Raw genomic sequence first — 27,330 nt, forward strand, 5'->3', positions numbered from 1 at the left:
GATTTACGCAGCATTGTGATGAGAATGAGAAGAAAGAAAAACTGAAAGAATTGGACAAGGAGGTTCGCAACGGAAGTATGCACTACATGTTCGAATATGGAATGACTGTGTACAACCATGAATTCAAAGGAATTCAGTCCTTTGTGAGTGGTTACTTGTGGAATGACAACACACGAAAAGAGCTTGATCTTTGGCAAAAATATCTTGGCTTTCTCGCACTTGTCTACTATTATGGACAGTCTTCCATGCCATGTCAGTTCTTTGCTGGTCTCCTTCCAGGCCGAGGCCAGAGCCAGTTTCTGGATGTACAGGACCTGCCATACTCGATGAGAGTGTTCATTGTACCCGACACCAACGAAGCCAGGGTACGTTTTATCCGCATCTGCCATTACATCATAGCCAAGGAGATACTGGAACAAATATTGTACAGGGGAAACAGAAGTTCAGCTCGAGGATCAAATTGTCATCTGAGCAGAGAAGCAAAGGGTAACTTGAAGGATTTCTGCATTGATTTTATCAGTGAATGTGCAAAGCGTAAGCCAAAGCGTTCTCTGACAGCTCAGACCATAACGAGTATCCTAGCCCGAACATTTATATTCCGAGATAACAAAGATCTCGGTGACCTAGAAGAACACGAAAAGAAGAGGAAGCCACAGTTTTCTCAAATAATGTTCGACTTGGATCAAAAACCACCTTATCATGGACGCGTTCAAGTTTTGGAAGCACTGTGCAACACGTTTCCAGACGATCCCAACTTCAAGGCGCATCTTGCACGTTTCTATTCCTGCTGTAGACCCGAAGAAGAACAAAAAGCAGAAGACCTCTTCAAAGAAGCGTTGAGATTATGCAATGAACGACGCGAGAATCGAGAGGGCGATGAAGGTTTGGACTTGACCTTAATGCACATTCATCACATGTTTGGGATGCTGTTTCAGAGGCGCGTTGCCAAATATACTGGCAGAAATCCCGAAGACGGCCCACAGCAGCCAACCAACGCTGCCCAGTTTCAAGAAAGGCTTGACGAAATCGTGCAGAACGCAAACAAAGCTTGTAGTAACTTCATGCTCTGTAGAGAATACACTCCCCGTGGACACGAAGACTGTTATCAGTACATTAATGAAATCAACGTTCGCCTACAGACCTGCGAATTCGTTCGCAGATTCTTCAAGGGAGGCATGCCAGCATACCTCTCCGAGAGAAAGAGCGGACAAAACGTTGATTTTATCAGAGAAAGCGTGACGGAGATAGAGGATCTCATTATGGAGTGTTACAACGTGGTGTTGCTTCATATTCACGACATCTCGCTCCAGAAAGCCGTCTTGTGGTACGCGGATCTGTTTCACGGTTGTAGCGACCAACTTAGAGCTCTCGTTGTCGATGACTCTTTATCTTCTCGACGATTTGAGCTGATAGCCAAAAAGCTTGAATTTTCTCGCAAGGACAATTTTACTTGCGTTGATGCCTCTGTATCACCAGAAAAGATCGCTAGCCTTGTCCAGGTGCTTGAAAGCATCTTTGACCATGAAAAGATGTACAATGATTCACCCAAGTGCAAAATAGAGCTGGACTACAAAGACTGGCTGATGGCAATAAGAAACCCGTGTTTACAAAGAGTAAGTGCATTCAACCTTTATGCCTCTTAAAACGCTTTTTGAAAACTTTTATCGATAATTTATGATCAGGATAAGACACTTTTAAGTTAAGTTAGCTTCAATAGACTACTGAGAAATATATAAATAAATAAACGAGTGTGGTCGAAAAATGGATAATAGATGAGCAGAAGGGTGAGAATCAGCTATAACATGCAAGGTTTAATACTTATTAATGGTAGGGTAACTCGTATATTGCTGGGAGGTATTTTTTTTTATTAATAACGTAGAGAATAATATGTTGAATGTTATCTTAGGTTTACACACTGGAGGAGGTTGTGGCTCGAGTCAGACATTGGCACGAGTCTGTTCGCAGTCCCCAGTCATCCTTCTACCTGTTCATTCTGTTGAGTCTTCTAGGATTCGGAAGTGTATCGAAAAAGGGTACGTAATTTAGTACTTATTCATCTCCCTTTCTAGGTGCTACTTTTACGTGTGGTGTCTTGCATTGTATAAAATACCTTGAATTTTAATAGTGTCAGTGTTGATATTTGCATGACCTGACAGACTATCTGTTTCTGTAACACATGTAGAGGGACCAGAAATTTAAATGTGGACAACACTGTACTAATAAAAAAAAATGGAAACAAAGTTTTAAAGGTTTTTTTGTCCGTTACGCTTCATCCATTTTCCAAAAAAAAAAAAATCAAATATTAAGAATTCTTACAGATTATAGGAAATTAGAAGTCATCTGTTCAACACGATATTTGTGACAATAAGAGGGGATAACAGACTCCTTCCATCTTAGTCAATAAATTTGCTCTACAGGGAACAACGAGAGTCTTCTAGAAGCTCAGATGTTGCGGGAGGAAATGCAGAAGCTCAGCAAGCTGGTGGTGCGTCCTCGATGCCCTCGCGAGTGGCTCGGCACATATGACTCCGAAGACATCCGGCGCCTCGTGTCTAACAACGCCGTGGGTCACGTGGACAACCGAAGGATCAAGAACGGTGAACCCCACAGAGTTTTACGCAACTTTAACAAATACAATTTATACCAACTACATTTAGATTATCTTCATTAAGTGAAAGAAAGTTTAATAATTGTAAATAAAGTACGATCAAGTAAATATGTCAGATTTATTGGTTTGGTCTGTAACATGTAGATTCCCTAGGGGTTTTAACACAGACGTACAGGTGGACTGTTGTCTGCTAACACCAACGCTTAGCCTCTTGCGAAGTTCTCCGCTGCTAGTTTCGGCGAGCCTAAACAATGAATGTGAATAAACCGGAAGCTTTGTGCAGACCTGCCTCGTTTTAGTAGTTAACTGAAAAAATCGTCTGCCAGCAGTCAAGTAGTTCAAGGTCGTGGTTTGTATAAAAAATAACGTGCGCTTGAACAGCAGTAACTCATGCGAATAAAAAGTCGAACAGCTTAAAAACAAAAGTTCCTGCGGTTACTAGTTTAAAAAAAAAGACTTGCTAAAATTAACATCGAATTAAAGGAATTGCTTAGATCCTTATCCGCAAATAACGAACAGCCAGAAAAATATGATCAGACAGAACACAAATATTGCTCCATACTCTTAACGGACGCATGCACTGCACGGAGAAAAAAATATTTTAAGCCTAACGGTAATAGGGCTACATAAAAGTTATTATTATTATTTACAAAAGTATTTACCGCTTCGTCCTTTTCTTCAATACTCTGTTTTGTTGAAACAACTTTACTGATAATGTATAGTTAAGATTTTTGTCTGTTTACCATCTATTCAATACAGGTTATTCCAGAGCAAAACTTGCCGTCTGCAAGGGAACTATTTGCCCAAAAAACAAAAAGGTTGCAGGAGAGATAAACCTTGACCTCGGGGAAAACTGCACACCTGTCCATGTCTTCTACGTCCCATCCTTAGTAATCTGGAAGGTTCACGGTATGTAGGTGAACGGGTACAGTTTTACCTGGCCTTCACGCTTCAAAACGGCTACGAGGCGTATGAGGTAAGTCATGAAATGGGTCACCATGTTGGCTGTGAGGTAGGCAAAGATGCTAAATACTACGAGATATGTCATAACGTGAAAAGTCTCTTATGCAAACAGCAATTGAACAGAGCGATCCTACACCCTAGCTGTCACACCTTGATTCAGGGGAAATAATTAATGCAAGCGAAGAAGAAATTGTTTTGAGTTGTCGTCTAGTAAATGTGCGCACCATCATTTTCCTGTGCATATTATCTTTGGAGTGTTCTTGTATATGCTATTTTTTTCTTCATAAACTGTATTTGTTTGAAATTTTAATCCTAGTAAATCCAGTGGATCATTAGTACCTTAAGTGTAAGCTTGGTCAGCCTGATTGTCAATAAAATAAATTTCAATTGGGAGCTTCATACAAATATTGCCTTTGAGCATAATTGTGTTCTAATATTCAAGACACTTTATAAGAATTAATTTATCTGACTGCATTTTATTAATTCTGTAACTGCCGACAAAAATAAAATAAGGCTAACAACAAGGCTAATAAGAGTTTAACAAATCAAAGGCATAAATATTTTTTAAAATTCACGTATTATCAGCTGGTCTTCAGATTATCCCAATGCTTAGGGGTATTTACGTAAGTACAAAACATTCCAATTTTTGGAATCAAATTATTTTCTTAGAATGACAGCATAATCAATACATAAAAATGAAAACATCCAAATACTCTATTAAATTATCACTATCGTAAGATCAAAAACAGAATACTGCATCGGCATATAAATCGTGGTTGGGACAATATTTTCTCTAAAACGTGAAAGTGTGTGTTAAAATGAAAAAAAACAGTGCTAATATATGGATCAAGTGGATCAATCATTAAATAAAAAATAAATGTATTACTAGGTAATAAAAAATGAATAACGACGTTTTCACAGCTTTACAGATATATTTGTGTTATTTTAAAGGCCCTGTGGTAGTTGTGAGTCTAAAAATATTTCATTTTGTCATTCCTTTCATGTGTGGTAATGAAAGCCGTTTTGCTTTCGTGTTTACAGGTAAATCTATTAGACAGGTACCGCTGTGACGTATGTAGCGCCAAGGTAGAGATGATGCTGGAAGAAGAGGAGACAACTTGTCATTGCGGCTCAACTGTTACAAAAAACGAGCATGCGGTGATAAATCGAAGTCCCGCAGATGAAGACTCGTAATGAGTCCCCGACTACTTTCAAAAAAAACTTGCAAAGACGTATTTTTGTTCCGTACTGCATCTTTGAGAGAATCAATGTTGGCAATGATATGTTTAATGCATTCTGTGCTGCAGACCACTTCAAAAGTGCTTCAAAACCTCTGTCCCTCAGTGGGTTTACCCTCCCCCCGATATTCTTGTCTGCAGTTGGATGAATGTTGCTCTAAAGATGCTTAAAATATCATCTCTGTCTGTCTCTATCTACAAAATAATCAAAATATACGGAAGCTTCCACGGATTTACAAATCATGCTTTTCTACAATTCCTGTCACTGTTGAGAGTTTCACAGGAATTATGTTACTTTTTTATTCATTTTGTGCTAATATCTGTTTTATTTCATGTGTTTGAGAAGTTGTTGTAATGAGCTACAGGTTCCTGTCAACAAGTGCAGTTATTTTTTAACTCTAGAAGAACCCCCATGATGAGCAGTTTACAAAGCTGTGTTCTGCTGCCGTGATTTACACGAACAAGAAGACAAAAATAAAGATATTGTGTAGTGCATACTCCTCCAGGTTTTAATCTCTGTATTTTCTCAGTGAATGTTGAGTTCAGTGAAAGTTGGAGCATGCCAATGGTTCTCACACGGGAGGAACTGCCTGACCGTAACAAAATGCCTGGCAGTCAGGTTGCAGTTGACTGGATGGGTAGAGCTCACTGCACCAATTCAAGACTGTTTTGAGGTACATATACAAGACTTCACAGGTTCTGCACACTCAGTTGCTCTTTCCCTAATATCATGGTGGTTAACTCTTGGCAGTCCCTTACGTTAGACCAGCTAGTATATCATACAATTTTTATATTATAAATTATCACTTCTATAATTTGCAATTGTAGCAGCCTCGGACTTTGTCCTCAATCCTTTGTATCTAGCGTTGATTATACATGTATTACATCCCTCAGGAGCAAATATACCAAATATAAACCAGTCATATACTATGCATGGCACTATTCCTCCACAAATACAAACTTCATGAAGTTTTATAAGAATTTATTTAAAATACCAAATGTACAACGATTTCCAGTCGGACTATAATGGAAGTCACTATGAAGACTTCCATTAATTAATGGATTAACTATTCCTTCAGCTATAGTTTGTTAAAGATTTGCTTTGAACGCTTAAATCCTATTTTAACAGCTTTAAATCGTGAACCTGGTGTTAAGCGAGAACAGGTAATTTGCAGAGGGCGCGGAGAGTTGACAAAAGCCTAGCCCTCTAGTATCAACAATTAGCGACTGTACAGAAACTCAAAGGAGGCTTCCAGATGTTCCAGGCGGTTCACGACCTTGAACTGGTCGAAGTCGAAGCGCGCGCGGCTGGTGTCGCTGTTGCCCAGGAAAGAAGGGCGGAGGAGTTCGATCTCCGGGACCCAGCGATAGAGGAAGAACTGATAGCGGTGGGCAGGAGTTCCTTCTGGTGGGCGAGGCCCTGCGTAGGCTGCAGACACGATCACAGAAAACAGAATTAAAAACTGGACCTTTATTATTAGCATGAATGCACCTTATCAATTTTTCGCTACAACTATATATGTAACAACTCAATCACCGTCCACTTTTTAATCAAGGGTTTGTCCTGAATTTACTGGTTTTAAAAAAAGGGTTATTTTTGAGACATACATAATATATGGGAGGTAAGCACAGCTACATGTAAATGTTTGTGTTGGCAGAGTTGCATCCCTCTTCTACTAATTTTATAACAGAAATGTGCACAAAATTTTTTGAAGCCAATATTTTGCTCTGAAAAATTACAAATTGTATTATTATTTTTATGTCGAGTAATTATCAACTAATTACACGTTCAAAGATCTCGCAAGTGACGCGTTGTACTTTTTCTCAATCATTTTTCGCGTTTCGTAAGAACCCGTTCTTCTATTGAGTACAAAATCTATTAAAAGAACATGTAAAGAAGACAATGATGTCATAGTCTCAGGGATTAACCAATCAGATTCTTTTCCTTATCGCAGGAGTCGCGCATGCGCAAAGCATGCAAGTGGCACGTGACATTTCTCCACAAGTCACGTTTCACGATAATGGCAGTGCCATTGTATGTCCTCTCCCCACTGTCTAGGTGTTTCTCGAAGAAAGAACAGACTAACGAGAAATTAAAACGAACATTTAGACAAACGTGACTTCTTTCTTCTTCTCAGCATAAACACTGCCTGCTCCCACTTCTCGAATAATTCCAATTTCTTCACAGAATCGCAATCAATGGCTAAGTTACCGGTTGAGAGCTGCAATTTATATCAACAGTTTTCTTATGTAATACTTACAAACAAACTCTTCTGTGATTTGCAGGCTTTTGTCACCCTGTAAAATAACAAAACCAGGTGATATACTTTTGTAATGATATTCTTGGAGAAAAATACAACCAAGAAACTGGTAAAATTATAAAATGAGTCAGCTATTCTTAATCTAGGTTTGATAAGCCATGGCAATCAGTGGAAAAAAATGTAACGAAAAATATGTTATGTGAGATAAAATCTTACCCTGACAAATGCCGCCCAGTGTAACACCCATCTGCTCACTGGCTGACAAGGACTCCTAGCATCGGGGTCAACCATAATCAGCAGGTAGGTCTCCGCCTTTAAACGGGCCAAGGATCAGACAATCATAGAGTGCAAAAAATATTGTTACACCGCACTAAACATCCAATTTCCAGACCCTACATTACTTGATTGATATGGTACAGTAGCTTACCATCACAGACATCAACTTTAAACAAGTTTTGACATTGTCCTTGATTTATCTTGCTTAGCCGAGATTGTTAATAAATTGTTAGAATTAATTTATTAAGAGAAATCAATAAACAAACAAACAAAAAAGTACCGCGTGGGCTCCAGACCAAGAAATGGCTGGAGGACTGGTAAGATTCTTCGCGGAGAGATCCTGTTCACAGGTGACGGCGGTGTCATACTGAACAGTGAGCAGAGAAGAAGTGTGTCTGCAGTCAACGCTCGCCACGGGGACGGCGGCGTCTTGCCACGTGCACGTCTGACCGTTGGACGACACCAGTAAACATGACGTCAGCACCAACACCAGTCGAGAAGTAAACAGCAGCAACCTCGCCATGCTGCTTACTTTTCTTCTTCACCACGATGTCTGATGTGCACAGCCTCAGTTATCTACGACTTTATATTATGCCGACTGTCAGATAAGCTCGGTCACTCCCAGAGGGCGGAGGTTCATGTTAAATTATGTTTCGCATTTAAAGCAGTTTATAATGATGTAAAGAACGTTTTAAAAAACTGAGAGTTTAGGAAGCCGCCAGTATTTGAACATGTCTACTTTTGAAACTCGGCATTACAAAGAACGAAGAAATAGATTATTAAGGTGATTGTAAACAAACAGTTGCTTAGCAGTAATAAAGACAACACATAATGTCTCTTTTTCTGAATTTTTCTTAGATGATTTTAGAAACATCAGTGGATACTGTTGCTTTAATTTGCATGAAAGTTATAAAGGCAACGAAAGAACTTAATTCTACGATTTTTATTACATATGAACTTTATGGACCATTTATTATCTTACATTGTGGGTCACGTGCTACACATTGGGAGCAATCTAATACCTTAATAATAGAGACTTCTTAAAAATGGTTTCAAATGTTTATCACTGGCAAAAGAGAAAAAGTGTTGCAGATGCATGAGATATTCGGGAAAAAAAAAACAAAGAAATAAGCAGTCAAAGTCACACTAAGCAGTCACTAACTTTTAGTAGTCATATGTATGAAATCATCTATGTGTATGAAATCATTCATTCAAACTTTGAGGGAAAAGGAGTAAAACTTTATTTACTACTTTTCAAATAGATAATAGAAAAAAAAAAACTAATTATAAAAAAATTCTTGGAAGAAAAAGGAAATGAACCTGAAAATGTTCTCATATTTCTCATCATTGTAGATTGTTGTCTGTCGTTATGTATATATAAATATATATATTCCAGGATCTCTACTCGTTAGGCGATGACCTATTGGGCATCCACAGAAAGGACTACAAGCGAAATTGTTCAATAGTTTACTATTTATCTGAGAAGCTATCTTGTTGTAAGGGAGAGCGACTGTACAACGATAAAAATGACGAATAAAAGCGATGAGAGACCGCTAGATTGAATCTCCTTGGTGATCGTCATTCTATTTTTAGTATGGTGTGTACAGAGCCTGTATATAAAGCCCAGTATAAGTTCATCTACAAAATACTGATTGGTCAATCACAAACGAGTTGTTAAACACAACTTTGGTGAGTAAGCTCGCTTTTTTCCCGATTTTTGTGGCTGTGAGAAGACCAGTCCAGAAAAAGCCCGTGGGTAAAGGAGGAATACAAAGAGAAATTCAGAGAAATGAGAGCAAAACACAAAAGTAGCATCAGACACAACCATCTGTTTGCTTTCATCTACGAAACACAGACTCATATTTATTGGCTTTATATTTTATTGAACACCTTTCACATAGATAACTTGTTTTTCTGACATGACACAATCTTGAAATGGTAGTTCATTTCTTATTTATCAGCAAATACGGAATTTCTATGCCAAGTTTTAGTTCATTTTAGTTAAAGCATCTTACCCTTCTGTAACAAACTTAATTCTTATAATGCGTAACAGTAGGTAACAATACGCACTGATACTCTATCAAAACGCAAGAAAACGAACGGAAAGCATGGGGATGTGAGAAGGATGGCAGCAAACTGTGAAACCTTCTCTCACTCCAGTTACCGACTGTACTGAAACTCAAAGAATGCCTCCAGATGTTCCAGCCGGTTCACGGCCTTGAACTGGTCGTAGTCGAAGTGGAAGCGGCTGCTGTTGTCGTTGCCCAGAAAAGTGGGATGGAGGAGAGTAATTTCCGGAACCCAGCGGTAGAGGAAGAACTGATATCGATGAGGAGGGGTTCCTTCTGGCGGATGAGGGCCTCTGTAGGCTGGAGACACCCGACAGGGGAAAAAAGGTTTACTGTCACGTGATATCATTTTGTGATAACGCAGCTTCTAGGTAAGGTAAGTTTGGAGGTTGTGCGCGCGCTCTCTCTCTCTCTTTCTGCTAGGAGGATGACGACGGAGTAAACTGAAAAAACTTTTTTACTTGGAGGCTGGAATAGTCATTTACATACCGCTATGAAAATTTGATGAAAAAGTCCGGATGCTAGTAATGATGAGAAAAATAAGTGTCGGGAAAGTATGCATGTTTTTTCAAGTTTGATGGCCTTTTAAATTTATTTAATTTGTTTGTTTGTTTGTTTGTTTGTTTGTTTGTTTGTTTATTTGCTTGCTTGTTTGTTTCTTTCTTTCTTTCTTTCTTAGAATATGAAAATCTGCAAACGCTGTTAACTTTGTACTTGGTTTTTGGCCTCGTCAACAATTCAAAATTATTATAGAAGCTAATAAACACAGACATGCTAACATTAAGGTTGACTTACTATACACTCACTGAGGAGCAAGGTTTACAAATAAAAACGGAAAACTAAACAGACACGAGGAAAGACTGATTGATCTTCCCGTGCAACCACGAACACGACTGTGGCTGGTGCTACTCACTGTAGGACACGTGCCTCAAGAAGTAGAACACGTGCCCACGAGAAAGATGGGCTGTGCACGAGAGCTTCCCCAGCAACTACTTTTGAGTTTTGTATGAGAACTACAAGTACCATAAAAACCTGCCTTTATATCGGCTGGATTCTACATAAATCAGATTTTTAAAAAAAAAGACACACTGACACACAAACACACATACACAGAGTGCATGTGAGCGAAAGAATGAGGCAGAAGGAGTAAAAATGGAGGAAAAAAGAAAGAAGAAAGTAGAATGGAACGACAAAAGCAAGAAAACAATGAATGAACACAACGAAGGACAGAAAGTGGGAAAAAGAGGACGAGGTCGTTCTCTCTCTCTTTGGAACTGGAGACCCTGGCCGCCTGCCATTATTAGGACATTAGACTCTTTCTCAGTGTGGAACTGTCCACGAGAATCTCTAGAGCTGCCTAGTTGGGGGACCTGGCTCCCACCGTCTTCTACCTTCAAATAGTTTATGTGCTGCTGACAGAGCTCAGAGGGATAAGAAGGATAGTGTTCACGAAGAGCATTTCTGGAGGAGAAGAGTTTAAAGAAAAAAAAAAGATAATGAAGTCCCCATTCTAGGGTTCTAGTTCACAGCTAAAGTCAAATGAAAAAGAAAAACCACCCAACTTCATTGAATCCTTGAAGAAGGACATATCTTCTTGCGTGATTTTGAAATGGCTTCTGCTCGCTGATGTTCCTGTGCGACACTTCACTGTAACCGACCCTCCTCATCCCTCCCCACAAAAACTGCAATTGGCTAACGTCCTTCTTCTATTTTTAAGAGCTTATTTTTATTGTCTAGTCTTAAATGTAGGGCAGCCAAAAAATCCTTACAAATCTGTCCAAACTGTGACAGAACATGTCCCCGAAATAGCTGGAGTATTTCCAGATTAGCGCTTGATTTGGATGTGAACACATGAAGACTTTTTGTTGAACCATATTTCGAAAAATTCATCTTTTACAAAATCCGTAACACTTGTAAAAAAAACTGTAGGCCAATGCTAATGAGTTAAAACCTCTTAAGGAAAACAAAATAAATATTTATAATGAATAAAACAAGCAAGTACATAATTATTAACGTATCCGACTTTACGTTTGTAACTGTATTAAAAATGCATGACAATCTTTTACCAACAATACTTACAAATAAATTCGTCTGTGATACGCAGATCATTGCTGCCCTGCAAAAAGTAAGTCACATTAGACGGCTGCAAAAATATTGTTGGAGAATGAGGTTAAACAGAAAATAATAAGAATCAATGATGTGTCAAGTGTTCAGACGAATCCGCTACATCAGTCAGCAGATATATATATATACGTAGCATGAAGTAAGGAAGGAAAAAAAATTAAGAATGAATAAATAAATGATAAATGAATTAAACAGTACGAACGAAAAAAACAACCAACGAATGGACTAATGAATGAATTGTGGCAGGAAAGAACGAAGGGAGGAATGAGGCATGCTGACAGACAAAAGGTAAGATGATAGACTACGCTTACGCTAACGAAGGCCGCCCAGTGTATGACGTATCTCAGATCCGGTTTGCAGGGTGTACTGGCATCCGGGTCAATCATTATCAGCAGGTAGATATCCGCCTGTGAAGGGTCAGGGATCAAGGACGATTAAATCAGTCCATAATAATAATGATATTATCTTCAACGTAGAGTTATAAGCCACGTGGGCACATCACCAGAAACCAGGAACCTGTTTCCACATCCTCTGAATTTGATCAATGAACCATCAACCTTTAACCCCGTCCCTGACACCCACCACTCTCTCTCTCTCAAACTGTTGATCATTTGTTGTCGTGTTCATCTGCGTCTTCACGCGATTTTCTTTATTTCATGATCAGTTATTACATTTTCTCAGCTGACTGTGGTCCACATGTCCACAACTGTCTCCATTAGCCTTTGTTAACAAAACTTTTTTTCTCATTTTCTACTGCATTTTACTAGAATGAGAAATGAAAAACGGATCAAAGGTGGAATTCAGGCTAAAACAATTATTCATTAATTAAATAACGACCTCTTTACCTATGAAGGAAACCATGTTTATCATACATACTAAACCATTCAAAACCAGCACTGAAAAATTCAACTGTTTGTGTCAGAGATATTGTTGTTTATATTAATGAGCACGTGACACCTGCGACACCTCTAAAGACTACTTACAGAATGGCCATTTCGCCAGGAGACGGTTGGGGCATTGGTAAGGTTCTTGCCGGACAGATCCTGTTCACAGGTGACGGCGGTGTCATAGTGAACAGTGAGCAGAGAAGAAGTGTGTCTGCACTCAACGCTCGCCACGGGGACGGCGGCCTCGTGCCACGTGCACGTCTGACCGTAGGACGACACCAGCAAACATGACGTCAGCACCAACACCAGTCTAGAGACTAACACCAGTAACTCCGCCATGCTGCTTACTTTTTTGTTTCTTTGACCAGATCGGCCCGTCACACCACATCACTTCAAAAATCTTTACTTTTATACTGAGCTTCAGATAAGATAAACATTAGTAGTTGCACTTCATCGGAAAGCCACAAAATAACACGTTTATATGTCTATGTATGTGTGTCATGTATATTATATATTCATATGTATCACAATGGCAATCTCGCTCTATAGTAGAGGGCAAGGCATCATTGTACACTACTTTTAACAGGCGCATTTGCTGTCATTACAATTGCTTTAATAATTTCTTTGCTCTGAGTAGTTTTGGATTAGGGTGAAAGAATTTCTGATAAGATCAGGCTTCCAGTCTCTGTTTTTCTCTCCTCCTCCTCCTTTTATCAGGCAAGGCGCGCCCCTACAAAGGCGGGGCATTCTTCGCTTAATCTTTGAGAATGTGAGCAGAACAGAAGGTAGGTTACTTTATGTGACCTGTGCTCGTTTATAGGGCTGCTGCCTCCTTACAGATCCTCCTTTCCTCTTAAATGTGTCTCTAATGTATGGGCAGAAAGCTGGCCATGGTACAGACCACAAGGACTTCTAAGCTAGCTTGCTGTACTATACTGATAGAAGATTTACTGTGAATACATTTTTATCTAGGGAGTACGATATTTCTAGGTCAGTATAGTAAATAAATAAACACAAAAAATGATGTTCAGATGACCTGCGTCTGTTTATTAAATACAAAAGTAACGCACATATTCTACGGATTTTATTATTGTTATGATTTCCTTTCTCTTTTTATGTAATTTTATTGCTACCATACTTATTTTACCTTTAATGTCATTTCCGAACGCTTATCCCTCAGAAGCACATGTTCATCAACAAAAAGGACGTACTTGGGCAACGGTTGACGAAAAGGACAACAAAGGTTTAGTTGTGAGTAGTTTTCCTACAAGTACATCAGCAGTCTATCTATAGAGTCGTTTTTGCTTCTGTCATGTTATGGGTAAAAAAGTATTAACCACCAAATATTTAATGCTCTAGAACTGACAGAGGGTAGAACAACAAATCAAGGTTGTGAGTTTGACGCCTTTGGCATAATAAGTCTTTCAGAGGAACAGGTCTGACATTTTAGCTCGTACCCGCTCTCACCTTGGAATAAGCCTCGGGTGGACACTGAAAACGTGCATCAGCCGTCCCGAAAATAAATCTGGTAAATGATGAAGACTGTTTTTAGCAGTTGAGCAGGATGGCTATTGAGGTTATGACCTTTGTCCAACTCCTCTCAGTCCGTCTTATTTTATTTTTCTAACCTGTTGCTCCAGATCGGCGATCTTTAAATAACACTCGTAACAATGCCCCGTCAGCATCAATACCTTATTTTTATTGCTTAAATGACAGCATTATGTAAAATGTTGATGAAAATGGTCTCTGCTGTTCATCCGTGCCGAGAAATGTATAATTATATTCTTAGCAATACAACTGCTGTCCTACCTCACATAAGCAGAAACTTTTCTTGCACACATATATACACACAATACGAAGGAAAACACACACATGAGGGAGCAAATGAGCTCTCGACACAATATCAAAAAAAGGATTACAATTAATATATTTTAAATATCACCAAAGAGTATTTTTACATAAAAATTAACAAATAAAACGAACTTTCCTTAAATTCTGAATTTCAGTTAATTATTCTTTCTAAAGGGTGTGTTTTTCACCAGACAAATACAATGTCTCCATACAATGTTCTTCCACCGAGACCCGTGCACTGAAGCGTTCAAGAAGAGGAAGAAGAAATATGCCAAAGGTCTATTAAAACTGAATCTCCTGCATCAACAAAGCTCCATAGCACGGTGGTCAGGGACCTCGACTCTAGAGGTCAGTTCTCGGTGACTGAAAAGCTCTCCCTACATTTCCAGATCCACCTTTACCTGGCTGGCCATGAACACGCTCTGGTGCCTCAACTGCCGTGAGGCTGAGAAGACCGTTACCTTGTTACCTCCTATGAGTCGTCAAGCATTTCCGAGACTAGCCTCGTTCTGGAAGGAACACGTAGCACCACATTTATAGCACATTTCTCTACCGTCAGATTTCTTTGGATGGAATGAAAGAAACTCACCACACTGAGTATTTGTAACGGCTCACGTTGCAAGTTTATCAGACAAGTCTCCTTTTTTCTTCTGTTCGCATAATAAAGTCAAGCCAAGCATCTGTGAGCTTTCTGGGGCTTAAGGTATGGAACGGGACACAGACCGAGAGAAGGACTGAAACTTCAGAGAGCTTTGCCTGTTGCTAGGACTAGGGAACACAAGAATCCTTTCTTCACACGATGACTTTATACCAACGACATACCCCTTCCCCATTTTTTGCACAATCCCTGGCTTTGACCCTTGTCCCGCCTCTGGTGTCAGCAGTGACTTCCCGTTGCTCATTGAGACTATCGTTGACTTTCACAAAGTTTTCTTCCGAAGTCACGTGACTCAGTGACTGAGACTTTCACTGACCTCCACTTGCTTTCTCCCAAAGGTCAGGAGGTAGCAGAACAAGGACACACACTCCGCCCGGAACCGTCGATTGAAGACGCCGTAGATGATGGGGTTGGAGGCCGAGTTGACGAAGTAGGAGCGGAGGAAGATGTTGTAGAAGACGAGGTTGGCCCCGCGCAGAGTCTTGTCGAAGTCGCCCAGCACGATGCGGGCGGTGAGCAGCGACAGGTGCGGCAGGAAGCTGAGGACGAAGACGACGGTGACGGAGAAGGCGATGATGGTGGCTTTGGTGGTGGTGCGGGAGGAGATGGAGGGCGCGGACCGCAGCTTGCGGGGGGTTCGCAACCCGTCCAAACTTTGCCTCCTGGCATCGCTGCTTTTTCTCCTCTTCCTCCTGCTGTTGCTGTTGGCTCCCAGGAAGCTAGTGAGCCTCCTGACGAGAGTGAGTTTGACTGGACTACTGTCGCGGCGGATGACATCACATTTGTCACTGATAGTCACGATTTTACTAGCTGACAGTCGGGGATCTGTTTTGTCCATCGTTTCCTGATGATTTCTAGCTTGGGAGGGGAGTAAATTCTGCTTCTATACTTATAGAGGAACTTTTACTTCCTTGCGAAATGTCACGATTGTACGACGGTGTGTCACGTGTTGTCACGTGCTCTTCAGTGCATCTGTCTGACCGTTCCTTGTTGCAAGTATCTTCATGAGCCGACCTATCCACTCGATGACTCCCACAATCCCCACACCGATTCACACCGAATGTCATCACCTCTTCCATCGTTTTCTTTGTTTGGACAAAAGTGTTCTTCTTCCTCAAGTCACGTGACTGGCGATCTGAATCACATCGGCAGTGTTTAGGAAGAGGATGGAGCTGAGAGTCGTCTGACTCCTGAAAGTTCCTGAACACGCCGTCGGGCTCTAACCGAGGGCTCGTGTCATCACAGTCCGGCGTCATCGCGCTGGGATGCAAAAACGCGTCGCCGTCGCCTGTCATCGCCAGGCCATTCTCTCCCTCCTCGTCAATAAATGCTCCGTTTTCACGACCATGACCCTTCACCTGAATGTCCCTTTCAAAGGTCACGGACATCCGTTTTGAGGTCGGCCTTTGATTGGTGTTGGAAGCACTGTCTGAGACATCTCCAGAAGCGCACGCATCAGAATTTGGCGCATGTTAACAGTTGTGGTAGAGGAGGGAATGTCACTGGGGGTGGTAGCAGTTATGTTGGAGTGGTTCGTTTCGGGAGGGATGTCTTTGACGGAAATTTCCGAGATGGACGATCGTTCGGTACGCACGCTGACCTTTATGGCGTCAGAGTTGCGGGCCATGTAACGGTTATGCCGCCTCATCTCTCTCCAGATCTGCGCGTACAGCACGACGAGGGTGATGGTCAGGCCGATGAAAGCGACGAAGAGAAAGGAGTTGTACAGTAGCGGGAACGGGGTGGGCCGCATGCCGTCGTGGGTGGAGCAGTCTGTACCCGGCACGCCACCGTGACGAACGTGACTGTCGTCCGGATGCCGTAGATGACCCCAGCAGGGATAGCGAGGACGATGGTGAGGAGCAGGTTAATGGCCAAAGCGATCTTGACGTTCCGCATGGTCATCTGCGGTTTGAAGGGTCGACACACCTTTCTGTACCTGAAGCGATCAGTCACTTTATTAAAACAAGAAAATGTTGTGAACATGTTTTGAGCGCTTTCCTGCCTCTGAACAAAATAGTTTATTATAGAAGTCCCCGAATAACGAATATCCCAGCTATAGACATCCATACTTACGAAAAGGCTTAAATTAACTACCTATTAATGTTTATTTTAATCTCCCTTGATATTCTTTATGAGAAACCTGAACACTCACTATAAAAATCTCGGTCTATGAAAAAGATTTAAGGTGGTATCAGGAGAACAAGGACCAAGTAACCTTCCATTAAACTTACTTTAAAAGCCACAATCTGCGGCTGTCTCCCTCAGGGTCTGAGTTTGGGTGGGTACCGAGCTATAAAATCTCACAATAATAAATATTATTAAAACCAAAAATACTGACCTGTCTATTGCGATGACTATAAGCGTGAGGATGGATGCAAAGTGCAGAAGTGGGTGACGTAGCGAAGTGTCTTGCAAACGGCCTCTTGGGTGAAGTTGAAGTAGTGGCTGAGGTCGTTGATCTCGAAGGGTATGACCAAGAAGCAGGTCAGGAGGTCAAAGAGCGCCAGGCAGATGATGAGGAAGTGCTGCGTGCTCATCCGCAGGCGAGAGTAGTAAACGAAGCAGACGAGGAGATTGCCGATGCCTCCGAAGAGGCTGAGAAGTCCCAGGTAGACCATGACCGGGATCAGCTCAATGGAAATGACCCTGTTGACCTCATCGCGAATCTCTTCGACGGAGCTGTTGGTGTAGTTAGCGTCGTCCTTCGCCGCCATTTTGTGGAGTTGGACAGGAAAGGAGTATTTTCTTTAATAATATAGACAAACTTCATTTTTTTAGGCTGGGGTCAAGATAAATGGATTATCCATTATTCTTTTCCAGCCGACGAAAGGTCCTGTCTTGTTTTAAACTTTTGTTCATCAAAGTTCATTTGTTTAAACAATATTTTAAATTCTTTCCGCACGTCATTCAATAATGCAGCACTGCCATAGAAATATGGCAATTTATGGTGCAGACGATGTCACTAAATATTTCTCATTGTGATTTGATACATGACCCGTGCACATCGATCATCTCCACTGAGCTTCACTGTGTCCTCCTACCACGGCAGAAATTGGCAGGGGTGAGTGGTGCTCATCATCGACTTCCACAAATTTCCCTTCATGATCTCCATGATCCTCAAAGTAAGTTGAGTCCACGTTCTCTGGACTTTTTGGACCTTCCTATCCTTCCTGGCCTTCGTGACCTTTTCGACGTCTATGACCTTTCTGACCTCAGCGACCTTTCTAATCCCCTCGTGACCTTTGTGATCTCAGAAGCCTCGAAGCTGTCGTTTTTTGTGTGTCGTGAAGTCTCTGATAATGAATAGCATCCGCAGACGATGATCAGAAGAGGCCCTGATAAAATAAAAAATACGCGAAACAATATAGTAATTTTTTGCATTTTCCAAAATGATATTCTAGAAATAAGACACACAGTGCTATAAATAGACAGGTAGCGGCTTGAAATACAAGAAAACAACACATCGAGTTTTTTTAGTTCGTGCAAATAACAAGCGACGATAAAGAGAGCATTGTATCTTAATAGCAACACTGGTGTAAGTATTTCTAGATGTGCATGGTGCAATGTAATTATCGTGTTTTAGGCCAATGATGTCTGTGAATTATTGCCTAACATTTTAAACATATTTACACACTCTGCATTTTAATATTTTGGGGTCATTTGCTGATAATTTTAAATGTCAAATTTTACACTGATGTGTAAAAAATGACTAATTGTTCATAGAAAAACATTTTGTGGTTTTGATTCGTGTTTTCTTGCTTGTACTGCTGCTTCTGCTGCTGATGATGATGATGCCCGCGGTGTAACATTATATTTACTGACATAACAATCTTCACAATCCGGATTGAAAACGTGCTAAAGGTCAGCAGATATGACAAGAATGATGAAAAGAAAAATCAAAATGATAACATGAATTACTACCTCGTCTTCAGCAAAAATATCTTCGCATCCGACCATTTTATGTCTCCCTTTATCCAGTATTAGACCATCACTCTATCCTAACAGATCTTCTCACCTGCTTGTCTCACCTGCTTGGATACCCTATGCCAGGCCAGGTCACAGAAGCACAAGCTTACAGACACATTAAAAAGCCTTCAGAGCTGTTTTGCACTTGCAGGAAAATTACAAAATTTGTTCCTTTTTCTTTTTTCTTTTTCCTACCCGTGTCGCGACACCCCATTGGCGGGTTTTCCCCTCCGCAGTCTCTTACATAACTTTCCTCCTTCTCTCAATAACTTGTTATGTTTTCCCTTCCTGCGCTATTTGCAGACCGCCATTTTTTTCTCCTTTTATCAACACAGCTGGCCTTTCATGGCTGGCTTTATTTTTATTTTGAAAACAATGCGAGATCTGGGTAAACAGAAGAGGACAGACGACTTAATTGAGTGTTCCTAAAGGTTGTGTCACGTGTTACATGACACTGTCTTTAACTCTTGCGATCATTTTTTAGTGAGTGAAAGAGTGAGTGAGAATTAAAACAAATTTTTAACTGTTCAAGAATGTCTAATCATTAAAAAAAAACGACAATTTTTTTTAAATTTATGCTAACCATTTCCCATTACGACAATTAGGATTTTTGTTTATAAATGAGGACCTGGATTTTTCAGGAAAGTGAGAGTAGGGCATAATAGCGACGGAGAAAGGTGGCAAGCAGTCGTTGAGAGAAATGTTTATAGATGTTGTGTCGACCTAGATATCACGGGGGAGGGGGAGGGACGGCGTGGGGAGGGTTGGCCTTGAGGTGTCCCGCATAGCGAACGTTGGCAACGCTCCACAACAAGTGACACCCGGGTGTCGGTGTGTGCACTGCGTGTTGTGGTCACTGATGCATGCAATGCTAGTCGTGCCAACCCCTCCTACCTCACAGGGGGGGCAATAGTTGCCGGAAAATATTTAGTTGAAACAAGAGATTCGTTCTACTGCGTAAAAGTATGTGATTATAGGTCTGTGCAGTTCAAACACAAGGCCGAGAAAACATCCCCCCATTGTAAGAATGGCATTCTTGCGAAACAAACATCCGGGATGAGAATTTTATCTTTACAACCCGCAATTTGTCACAGTGAATATCACAATGAAAGTTAGAGGGAGACGGTTTCAAAACAGAAAGAGAATTGGCGGTAAGGAAAGGGAAAAAATATAATGAATTAATGACAGACTAAAATGAGAAAAATACTGGCACGAAAATGAACACTTAGTTGACAAATGTCCAGAAATATCGGTATAACAGATGGAGACTTGCAGCAGTCAACCTGATGTAAGGCTATTGGTCTCTGTACCTACATCCATCAGGAAGAAATGATAAAAGTGTGAATAATGAAGGTAACTGAGTGAATGAAGATTGACAGCCCGTGTCTAGGCACAAACAATAAAGGATCACATACAGGATCACATACATATGTTTATATACAGACCATGTAGATAAATTATACAGACCTACATTCGTGTTGTGTTAATGCTTGAAACATTCAGGCACGCACCTACGTGTGTATGTGTGTATGATATATATTTATATATGCGTGTGTGTGTGTTTGTAGTTGGGCGGGATGGCAGTTATTATTCTCCGAGTACCGCATTCCCATTCCGGGTGTGGGTTAAAAAGCTTCTACGCCCTCACAATCAAAAAAGAGAAAATATCTCTGCTATAAATCTTTTTGTAAGTCTTGTTGTATGGATACCTGTCCTGCTGGTAAACATGTACACGTATACGCCGACAACTACCTGTATTTGTAAACATGATTACAGAAAATTCTCACCGATCTTCAAGTGTTTTCGTTTAGAACAGACCAGTCGTCCTCGTAATCCAGTCGCACCTCGTCAACCAGTCTCATCTCGTAAAACAGTCTTACCTCGTAAACCTGTCTCACAATTCACACAACACCGGCAACGCCCTGACAAAATCACTAACAAAGATTTTCTTTCATTTCAGTAAAATTCATGCGCATCTGACCGGGTCATGTGGCCGAACCACAATAAGCTTTCTCGTATTTTTATGCAGGTGTGGCGACAGACATGTTTTACGAGTGGGTCTTTAAACTTCTTATTCTCTTTGCTCAAAGTTTTGAAGCTGCCCGTGTGTTTCCTACAGACCCTAGTGCCAGGAATGGCTATCAATTCCTTGTGATGGAGTCAATCCATCAAGTCGCTGGACTGTTGACATCAGTTAGTCCCGAGAACCTGCAGATCAATCACTTTATATCGCAGTCATTACGAGGCTGGGCAGTGAAGCGCGTCTGTGGACATTGCTGGCTTTGCCCACGGGGAAGTCTACAGTGTTAATATGTTTATACCAGCCGCGGTATCATTCCAGGAATCAGAACGAAAACAAAACTGAATAATTTTTGATGAACCTGATGTGTTCACCATCAATATTTCTGATGGATTCTTTATGATCCAAGGGTCAAAGATCAAAGTGACTGAGCCTATCTCTCATCAAGGAAGTTGTGGTCCAAGGGATAACTACTCTCCTAGTGAAAACAATTTACAGTCGATGATTTGATTTTTCCAGTGCACAGAACATCTGGTTGGGAATCGTTGGTCTGGGTCCAGACAGTCACGTGATGTTCAGTTCAAAACACGGGGAATAAAAAGCTAAGTGGACACTCGCAGTTGTCACTGGTAAGGTTAACTTATGAGGAGGCAAACATCCGGGATGAATAGGTTTCTGTGCGACTTTCCTAACAAGCTGAGAGCGGTAAGCACGAAAGTCACAGGAGAAAAAAAAATAAGAAAAGAAAAAAAAAAGACAGACAGACAAACAAAACAATAAACAAGCTGTGCTTGGCTCATGCACAATATGTCTATAAACAACATGTATACTAAGTACAGTGCAGTCTGGTCATGACTTAAGTGCACTAGGGAAGAATAACCTGCCTACAGTCAGAGAAAATAAACATCTGGACTATAATGTGCCCTCTCTGTCTCAACGGGAGAACGTATATTCACACAGCAATTATGCCATTACAGTCAGTAATTAATTAAAATTCAAAACAATCCACAAACACAGGTGTCACTTCCCTATACACAGCTCACCTACCTTGTGGATCGGCCAGGTAGAAGACTTTAAGCTCCTCAGGTATATTCCACACAGTAAAATAAATTTTATCCGGAAAATAACGAGCTTTTGCACCTGGTTTGAGGTCCATCCACCATCATAAGTGAATCTGCGACCAACAGTTGTAAGAAAGTACGAAAATCCGCCGTTCTCACCTGAAAGGTGGTGGTGGTGAGAGGGGGACTCACCTGGGTTTTGAAATGAAGGTCTGCCGCCGTGTGCGGTGTTGGCCAGTGACGTAGACAGGTGGGCTGTCGCTCCCCTACCCTCCTGCATTCATTTGCAAGCGACGGAAGCGACACGCTGTACTGCTTAACGGTCGGCGTCACCGGGAGGGAGGGAACAGGCGACACAGGTGAGAGGAACAGGTAAAAGTGTGTAGCGGGATCGGAGTGCACGTACTCACGTCCACTTTATAAAAATAAAATGAGATTCTCACGTGGGAGGAACAACCCCCGCGTGACGTGTGAACAGCACAGCGCATTCATCTTCCTGACAGCAGGAAAACAGGTGTTGAGGGAGGACTTTATCTCTCATCACCTGGATCATCGCGCTCGACCGTAGGTGTGTGTGTGTCAGCGAGTGAGTATGCTAGTGAGAAACCTCTCTGTGCCTGTGCTTGTGAGCGTTACGCGTGTTTTTTTTTTTTTTTAATCAGATAGTGCATATGTGCATTCTAGTGTGTGTGTGTAATGTATATTTTCTCACACACACACACAGCGTCGCCAGTGTACAACAACAACACCCTCGGTGGATACATGAGTGGAGAGCTACGTGCTGGGTTATGTTGGCACCACGTGACCGTGACCGTTGAGGTCACGCGACTAATAAACTGCACATTGATGTGACACACTCGCATTTAGCCATTTTTTCTCGAGGTTTTCGTTTCTAAAAATCCTCTGTAACGGATTCAGGTCTACAAAAAGCTTGATTAGTGGTTGAAGTTTGCATCACTATTACAGAGGCACTACCAAGGAGTCTATATCTAGAAAGGTGTAGACTGTAGACAATCTGTCTACTACATGTCTATGAAGGATAGGCACGTATCATGAGGGAAACACAGTCATGCAAGAGGACAGACGAACTAGGGGAAAAAAACTCACAAAAGGCAAGTCATTCCATCCATCTTTGTCAGAAGATCCGTTGTCAGACAGACAAATCGGTTGTCAGATAGACAAATCTCGCAAGTAAAAAAGAAAATTAGAAGAGATGTGTGCTCAGGGGCAGAGAATGTCCAATGTTTTATCTATATATTTCTAAATGTCATTGCATATTTTTAATCCTTTATTTTTGGGGTTTGCAAAAATGTTGACAGAGCACGGTAAGTAAACAAAAGATTGGAGAAAGGCAAACCAAGTATAAGTATAAACTAGTTGGACGTCAAAGCGTGAATAAAGACAACTCCGGAATACAAACAAAGTGTGAGTACAAACATTGCGGATATAGACAATATGTGAGTACAAACAGCATGCACAAACAGAATGTACACACAAAATGTGAGCATAAGCAATATGTAAATAAAAACAATTTGTTCAATATTGGTATAAGTAATGTACAAGTATACACAAACCAGGAGTTAACACAATCGAGGCTTGGACAAATAAGATGAAAGTAAAACAAACAAGCTGTGAGTATAGACAAGGGGTAAGTACAAACAAACAAGGTGTGTACAGACAAGGTGTAAGTACAAACAAGGGTAAGTACCAACAATGAGTAAGTACAGACAAGGGGTAAATACAAACTAACAAGATGAAGAAACAAACAAATGGAGTGATTAAAAACCTGGCGATGGCTAAGGGCTAGCGGCGTGTCACACTGACCACCTGAAGTCACGTTCAGGACCGTTTCTGGCATGCATGGCTACATCCTACTCATCAACACCAGGCCAGGCGGTGTAACGGGAACTTACTTCACACATGGCCGCCAAACGTGCCGGGGAGGAGAGGGGCCCGGACACCTGATCTCACCTGGTGTGAGGCTCTCGCAATCACAAATCACAGGACGTGTGTGAAGCGAGACGACAGCTCTGGCAGGAATCCTCTCCGACCTGCTTGAACCGACTGTATAAATCTTAAACAAAACCTACTGCGCGGAGAAGAAAGAGTTGTACACGAGGAGGAAGAAGGAAATCCCAGTCTATTTTTAGCATTGCTAACGAACTAATTTGTGACAAAACACAAAGTTTAATCCGAGAATTGGAATATGACTCCCGCTTGCAAGTTGAATCGTGTCCGAGATCAAGAATATTGTTGGAACTTGATTATCTGGAACCATTCCACAGTTCGTCGGTGAATGAAACAGAAGCTAATTACAATTTTAAAAAAAAATAATGGTCGCTCGTAAACGCTTCAGTGGTTTTGTTTGTTGTTGTTTTTTGCAAAAGAAGATAACCCAAGGTATGATCTGTTCAAATGATTACTTATGGAATAAATATCGACTAGGAAAGGGTCCTGTTCCTAAGTTTGGCGGTTAGAGGAGCAGGTCATCCACCAGGGAGGTCACGGTCCTCAACATATACCCATCGTATAGACATAATAATTCAATACATTGACTGTCCCCACAGCCACCAGGTTATCAAATAATTTTTATTTCGTAATCAACAGGATATTTACCGTCTCATTACAGTGAAAAATTGTCTGTACACATCCGCAATACAACAGTCAAACAGGAAAGGGAGGGGGAGAGCGATTTACTCGGCACCAGTGCCAGAATCCCGGTGCTGGATCGACAGAATGACTGAGTAGGATGAAGTGGTGAGCTGAGGAAATATCAGGAACACTTCCTACCTCCAGGGCGAACGTCGATCATTAGTATGGTCATGAGAGAGAGAGAGAAGAGACAGAGAAGAAGGAAAGGAGGGAAGGGAGAATTTCTTCTGCGCAATTAATCTGGTGATGTCAGAGCTACTGTAATCTCGGTGGAATTTTCAAGGAGTGGCAGATGAATTTGTCAGTCAAGGAGTCGGGGCATTTAAAAAAAAAAAAAAAAACGAACGAATAGCGCAGAAACCACTAACATTGGTTAGAAAAGTGTTGACCTGCATTTGAGACGTTGGTGGGAGACGAACCGGAGTGGTTTACGTTTGAAAAAAAGTAGCTAGCAAGCCACCAATGTCTGTTATTTATAAAAGCACATATTACATTATAAGAAATACGCATTAAATTATTATATAAAAGAGAATATTATTATATGCTCATTGACTTCCCGGACTATCTGTCCATCTAAATGTAAGACAGAGATTTGTTGCTAAACGGGTTTAGTCTTTTACAAATGTGAAATAATGTTTGCTGGAGATGAAAGATTTGTTGCTGAAAGAGAAAACAAACAAATGCTGTGTAAAAATCGCTTTTTTTTTTCGCTCTTTCCACTTCACTCACAAGAGAATAAACCTTCGCTTCGACAGCTGAGGTACTTTGCAATTCATCACTCTCCTTTCTTTCTTTTTATTGTTTCTCTTAACACAAGATTTCTTCCGGACCCTTTCTCCCACTTCACCCGATTTTTTGAATAAGGTGAAGGTTTTGTTGTCCTCCTGTCGCGGCTTTCCCATAACAATTCTGTTTTTCAACGTTCTCACCCCAACACCCATTACTGCAAAGTTCGGCTAATGATGTTGGCCATTCATCCTTTTCGGAGTTGTCGGCCGTCTACAGTTCTGTCTGAGATCATCTCGTGATGTCGACGTACTTCAAGCGAACCTTCGTAACCATGGTTACAGAGGAGAGGATTAACCCTCCTGCCCTGCCTACCCCCCGGACCTTGAGGATGGCCGCGAATCCTTGGACACGTAGTGCAGACGCTTTTAGCACCTTGATGGCCAGACGGCGACTACGGCATGTTATGGACGATGTTGGAAGGGGACGTAGACGTAGACGTAGTGGAGACGGCGTAGTGGGAGAGGGGTCGTTGTCGCGAGTCTTGAGGACGTTGTGCTTCTAACTGACAACACGCTCCGAGGACAATGTCCGAGCAAGTAACCTACACTAGGTCTGACATATAAGAAAGAAATCATGTTAAAAGTAAAGTAAGTCTTCACCTAACATTGTTTCCTTCATGGTTAATTAGTTACAACGCTGATGAGAAAAAAGTCGATTATTGCAGGACCCATTGTCTGTGTGGAGACAGGGTGTTCTCTCCCTGTCTGAGAAGGGTTTCTCCGGGTGTTAATGTGATGTTAATCTGACGAGAACCTTAGGAACGTAGCTCGTGTTTCCATTGAAATAAATTAGCCAATGGTACAAGATCTTGATTTCCAAGAACCTGTCGACTGAGAACTGAGGAAAGAAGTAGTTTTATACAGAAAAAAAAAAAAACTGAGTGCCTTGTCAAGCAGCTGACAAGGAACCCCCATTACAAGTAATAGTAGGTGAAGACCTACAGTGCGTGGTTGTCTGCGAGGCTTGAACATCTCTGGACCTTTGTGTCGAGGAGACGCCGAGCCACTACACCGACATTTGCGTTCTCGTCTAGAGACGATAGATGAAAGTCAAGACGCTACAGCAGACTGGGAACCAGCTTGGACATGGCTTCGAGTGAGACAAGAGATCCCCACAAGAGATCAGAGAAAATGTAAGGGTTGGGAGGGAGGACTCACTTCACTGCCACGACATCTATAAGTGGGAGACGTGGGTCTCGTAATATCTCGTGTGATCGGACATCGACAGTTTATTTGTTTGCTTTGCCTTAAAAACGTATTCCTGTTCAGTTTGTCTCTGTTGTGTGTCTTCGTTGTATGTTAGAAGCTTCAATGAGGTCAGCGGTTTGGAAAAACTCTCACTGGGTATAATGGAGGTTACTAAACATCCAATTAACTCAGTATCCGCAAACAACCTAAAATCAGTAAGGCATAAGCCACCAATCATCAAAATAATTATCAAATGCATGAAAATACCACCTCTCACCCTTCAACACTAATTATAATATTCACTCTGAGTTTTCAGTCAGTTAATATAGAAAGTTTGTACCGGTCAGACCACACCCTGATAAATACTTACAGAACTTCAAAATCCGTTAACGTCTTTCGGCGATTAGAGTTGAAGTATGATGCATGAACAAACTGACAGACGCACTTTCAATAACACAACACTTCCCAGAATTCCAGCAGGCAGATGACAACACAATGCAGGATGAGGAAAGGGAGGTGCCACCCAGGTGAAGCTTTAGTCGGGTAACTGAAGGTGAGAAACTTTCTCGGTAACCCTACTCCCGGTGGCAACAAAGAAAACGAGTTTCTCCTTTAGAAGGAAGTCGACCGCTGAACAAGGTCGCCATCAGTGAATTATTTTGATTGTAGTTTGTCATGAGGATGTGAGGAATGGTTGAAGCCGCTACAGGACCGGGG

General features: G+C 41.3%; 3 protein-coding genes across 4 annotated transcripts; 1 reads left to right on the top strand and 2 right to left on the bottom strand.

Moving 5' to 3' along the window:
* Window positions 1–889: 889 nt before the first annotated feature.
* Window positions 890–5,298, top strand: LOC112563148. The gene is made up of 5 exons (XM_025236906.1): window positions 890–1,613; window positions 1,907–2,033; window positions 2,418–2,597; window positions 3,368–3,584; window positions 4,613–5,298. The coding sequence occupies exons 1-4, from the start codon at window positions 900–902 to the stop codon at window positions 3,523–3,525; spliced, it is 1,179 nt and encodes a 392-aa protein (XP_025092691.1). The 5' UTR covers window positions 890–899; the 3' UTR covers window positions 3,526–3,584; window positions 4,613–5,298.
* Window positions 5,299–5,776: 478 nt separating this feature from the next.
* LOC112563130 (protein D1-like) lies at window positions 5,777–12,821 on the bottom strand. 2 transcript variants are annotated; one of them, XM_025236886.1, is made up of 5 exons: window positions 12,542–12,821; window positions 7,627–7,645; window positions 7,287–7,382; window positions 7,071–7,107; window positions 5,777–6,238 (listed from the first exon to the last, which is right to left on the bottom strand). In XM_025236886.1, the coding sequence occupies exons 1-5, from the start codon at window positions 12,763–12,765 to the stop codon at window positions 6,030–6,032; spliced, it is 585 nt and encodes a 194-aa protein (XP_025092671.1). In that variant the 5' UTR covers window positions 12,766–12,821; the 3' UTR covers window positions 5,777–6,029. The 2 variants fall into 2 exon arrangements, with proteins under 2 accessions (XP_025092671.1, XP_025092670.1); XM_025236885.1 differs by lacking the exons at window positions 5,777–6,238; window positions 7,071–7,107; window positions 7,287–7,382; window positions 7,627–7,645 and adding exons at window positions 9,336–9,715; window positions 11,495–11,531; window positions 11,851–11,946 and having other exon boundaries at window positions 12,523–12,821.
* Window positions 12,822–14,318: 1,497 nt separating this feature from the next.
* On the bottom strand, window positions 14,319–17,790 carry LOC112562473 (alpha-2Da adrenergic receptor-like). The gene is given in 4 exon segments (XM_025235753.1): window positions 14,319–15,818; window positions 16,631–16,874; window positions 17,277–17,319; window positions 17,322–17,790. Coding segments are annotated over 4 exon segments (1,209 nt in total). The 5' UTR covers window positions 17,653–17,790; the 3' UTR covers window positions 14,319–15,227.
* Between the last annotated feature and the right edge of the window lie 9,540 nt (window positions 17,791–27,330).

The sequence above is a fragment of the Pomacea canaliculata genome, linkage group LG4 (assembly GCF_003073045.1).
Source record: "Pomacea canaliculata isolate SZHN2017 linkage group LG4, ASM307304v1, whole genome shotgun sequence".
Lineage (NCBI taxonomy): Eukaryota > Metazoa > Mollusca > Gastropoda > Architaenioglossa > Ampullariidae > Pomacea > Pomacea canaliculata.

Coding starts and splice junctions, on each gene's coding strand:
- LOC112563148 (XM_025236906.1), top strand. CDS start 900: ATGCACATTCATCACATGTTTGGGATGCTGTTTCAGAGGCGCGTTGCC. Junction 1,614..1,906: donor GAAACCCGTGTTTACAAAGA/GTAAGTGCATTC, acceptor ATGTTATCTTAG/GTTTACACACTGGAGGAGGT. Junction 2,598..3,367: donor CAACCGAAGGATCAAGAACG/GTGAACCCCACA, acceptor TATTCAATACAG/GTTATTCCAGAGCAAAACTT.
- LOC112563130 (XM_025236886.1), bottom strand. CDS start 12,765: ATGGCGGAGTTACTGGTGTTAGTCTCTAGACTGGTGTTGGTGCTGACG. Junction 7,108..7,286: donor ACTGGGCGGCATTTGTCAGG/GTAAGATTTTAT, acceptor GTTATTTTACAG/GGTGACAAAAGCCTGCAAAT. Junction 6,239..7,070: donor AATCACAGAAGAGTTTGTTT/GTAAGTATTACA, acceptor TCGTGTCTGCAG/CCTACGCAGGGCCTCGCCCA.